The sequence below is a fragment of the Penaeus japonicus genome, unplaced genomic scaffold (genome assembly GCF_977035675.1).
Source record: "Penaeus japonicus unplaced genomic scaffold, GWHDUDI00000001_assembly GWHDUDI00000006, whole genome shotgun sequence".
In the NCBI taxonomy this organism is placed as follows: Eukaryota; Metazoa; Arthropoda; class Malacostraca; order Decapoda; family Penaeidae; genus Penaeus; species Penaeus japonicus.
Genome location: NW_028234408.1, coordinates 8,203,741 through 8,206,240, shown reverse-complemented (window position 1 = coordinate 8,206,240; position 2,500 = coordinate 8,203,741). Strand labels below are relative to the sequence as shown.

At 35.4% G+C, this 2,500-nt stretch overlaps 1 protein-coding gene across 2 annotated transcripts in view; it reads right to left on the bottom strand.

Annotated features, from left to right (window-relative positions):
• Positions 1–1,192: 1,192 nt before the first annotated feature.
• The window catches only part of TM9SF2 (transmembrane 9 superfamily protein member 2), a 19,920-nt gene continuing 18,612 nt past the window's right edge, over positions 1,193–2,500 (bottom strand). Inside the window, exons 14-15 of one of the 2 annotated variants that reach the window (XR_006223214.2) lie at positions 2,356–2,475; positions 1,193–1,644 (exon numbers count right to left, since the gene is read on the bottom strand). Coding sequence is in view for 1 of the 2 variants with exons in the window: in XM_043015842.2 (XP_042871776.1) it covers positions 2,408–2,475 (68 nt within the window). In the remaining variant the exon portion in view is untranslated. The remainder of the gene's footprint in view (positions 1,645–2,355; positions 2,476–2,500) is intronic. The other variant, XM_043015842.2, reaches the window with a different exon arrangement.

Genomic DNA, 2,500 nt, shown 5'->3' with positions numbered 1-2,500 from the left:
CTCTTAGGCAGCAAGAGGCATGGATGGGAAAATCGGACCGAAAAATCTGCCTCCGGCGTGGATATAATAAAAAACAGCGAAGAAAATATGGTCTGCCTATCGCACGTGGAAGAACGGAAAGAAAGATGAAAGATCTGGCTCTAACACGGAAAGGAATCGGGTTGAGTGCCTTTATTGCATGGGTAAATCAATCAAGCAGAAAAAGTCAGTCTCTCTAAAATAGAAACTGAAGTTTGAGAAAGAAATTGAGTCTCACTATTGCATGTGTGCACTGTATTTTATTCTTGTGCTCTTCTTGGTTGCATATCACTCACTCTCTCTCTCATTTAACCTATCTATCTATCTATAAATCTAGTGATCTATCCATCTATCTATCTATCAATCCATCTATCAATCTATCTATCTATCAATCCATCTATCTATCTATCTATCTATCTATCTATCCATCTATCTATCTATCCATCCACATAATTCTGTCTGTCTGTCTGTCTGTCTGTCTGTTTCTGTCTGTTTCTGTCTGTCTGTTTCTGTCTGTCTGTTTCTGTCTGTCTGTCTGTTTCTGTCTGTCTGTCTGTTTCTGTCTGTTTCTGTCTGTCACTCAACTATCACTTCGCAACAATGTTCCATATAAATAAGTATTATAAAGGATAGCTTATACCACATCAGGTAACCAAATTAAAGAAAAAAGAAAAAAAAGAAAAAGAAAAAAAAGTAAAAGAAAAAAAAGAAAAAAGGAAACAGGAAAAGGAAAGAATATATAGAAAGAGAAAGAGAAAGAGAAAGAGAAAGAGAAAGAGAAAGAGAAAGAGAAAGAGAAAGAGAAAGAGAAAGAGAAAGAGAAAGAGAAGAAGAAAGAGAAAGAGAAAGAGAAAGAGAAAGAGAAAGAGAAAGAGAAAGAGAAGAGAAAGAGAAAGATACGAAAGAGAAAGAAGAGAGAAAGAGAATGAGAATGAGAATGAGAATGAGGAGAATGAAGTGAGAGAAAGAGAAAGAGAAAGAGAAAGAGAAAGAGAAAGAGAAAGAGAAAGAGAAAGAGAAAGAGAAAGAGAAAGAGAAAGAGAAAGAGAAAGAGAAAGAGAAAGAGAAAGAGAAAAAGAGAAAGAGAAAGAGAAAGAGAAAGAGAAAGAGAAAAAGAGAAAGAGAAAGAGAAAGAGAAAGAGAAAGAGAAAGAGAAAGAGAAAAAGAGAAAGAGAAAGAAAAAGAGAAAGAGAGAGAAAATCAAGAAAAAGAAAAAGAAAAAGAAAGAAAGAGAAAAAAAAAAGTAAGAGGGAAAAAAAAGGAAAAAAAGCAAAACCCGATTGACACTAATCTCTCGGCCCAATTCTCTCTCCTCTCTTCTTTTTCGTTAGAAAAAAAAAGGGGTAAAAATGTTTGGTGGAGGACTGCCCTGTAAATAATAAATCACCCTATACAAGAAAAAAAAAAAAATATCCGCAACATAAATCGTTATTATACAATGATTGAGTCTATTCCTTCTTTTCTTGCTCGAGGGAACTGCGTTATGTACATCTCTATAATGCCCTTGGGATATCAGAATCACACACCCAAATGAAGGATCTTCTGCATCACTGCCCTGGGGGAAGTCTTTCCTCTCTGCTGGGATTTTTAGCTCTTTTCTACGCTTCTTTGGTAGGCAGAGACACTCTGGAAAGATGATTAAATGAGTGAAAAATCTTATATGTTAAAATATAATGGCTTCTTAAGATAACCCAACAGCACACAACAGCTTCTCAATATGATGTGAATGTTTATTATCCTTTCCTAATATAATGCAATAACTTCTTCTCTCTTCCACAGGAAATTCAATGCATGCTATGATGAAGCTGCCCAATCAATCTAATTAATCCCAGTCCTTACTAAACACAAAAGACCAAATTAAATTCAATCTTTCTCATTTCCCTATTTGTGACATTCATTTATTCTTCTATTCTTTTCCTCTTCTTTCTCCTTTGTTATTTCCCCTGTATACTATTTTTCTTGAAGATAACATAACATACAAAAACAATACATTACAACTCTTGATTTACGAACTGCCCACAAGAAATTAAAAAATGTTCCCGAATATCTATACCTATTAGTCATAAGCCTAGAACTGCTCAATTCAGCAATCTGGCCAGTCTCACTTTGCACAGCTTGAAAGAAGACTCTAAACTCCCTACAGTTCAAGCTATGCGTTGATTGACGGTTTAATTTAAAACTTTGCCACATCAACATCTTGGAGTCATCAGCAGTATTAATCTATATGTTGCACCCCCCCCCCCCCCAAGACTACAGAGAAGGGTGTATGTCAGTTTTTAGTTTATATAGAAACAAGATTTCAAATTAATGAGCAGAAAGAAAAGAATGATTCTTTACTTTTGATAACGGCATTAGACACGTACAGGAATAAGTACAGACGCTTGAAGCTTTAGTCCACCTTGACGACGCTGTAGATCTTTCGCACAAACCAAAAGCAAGCGAGGAAGCCAATGGTTCCTGAAAGAAGGGATTATAGATTAGA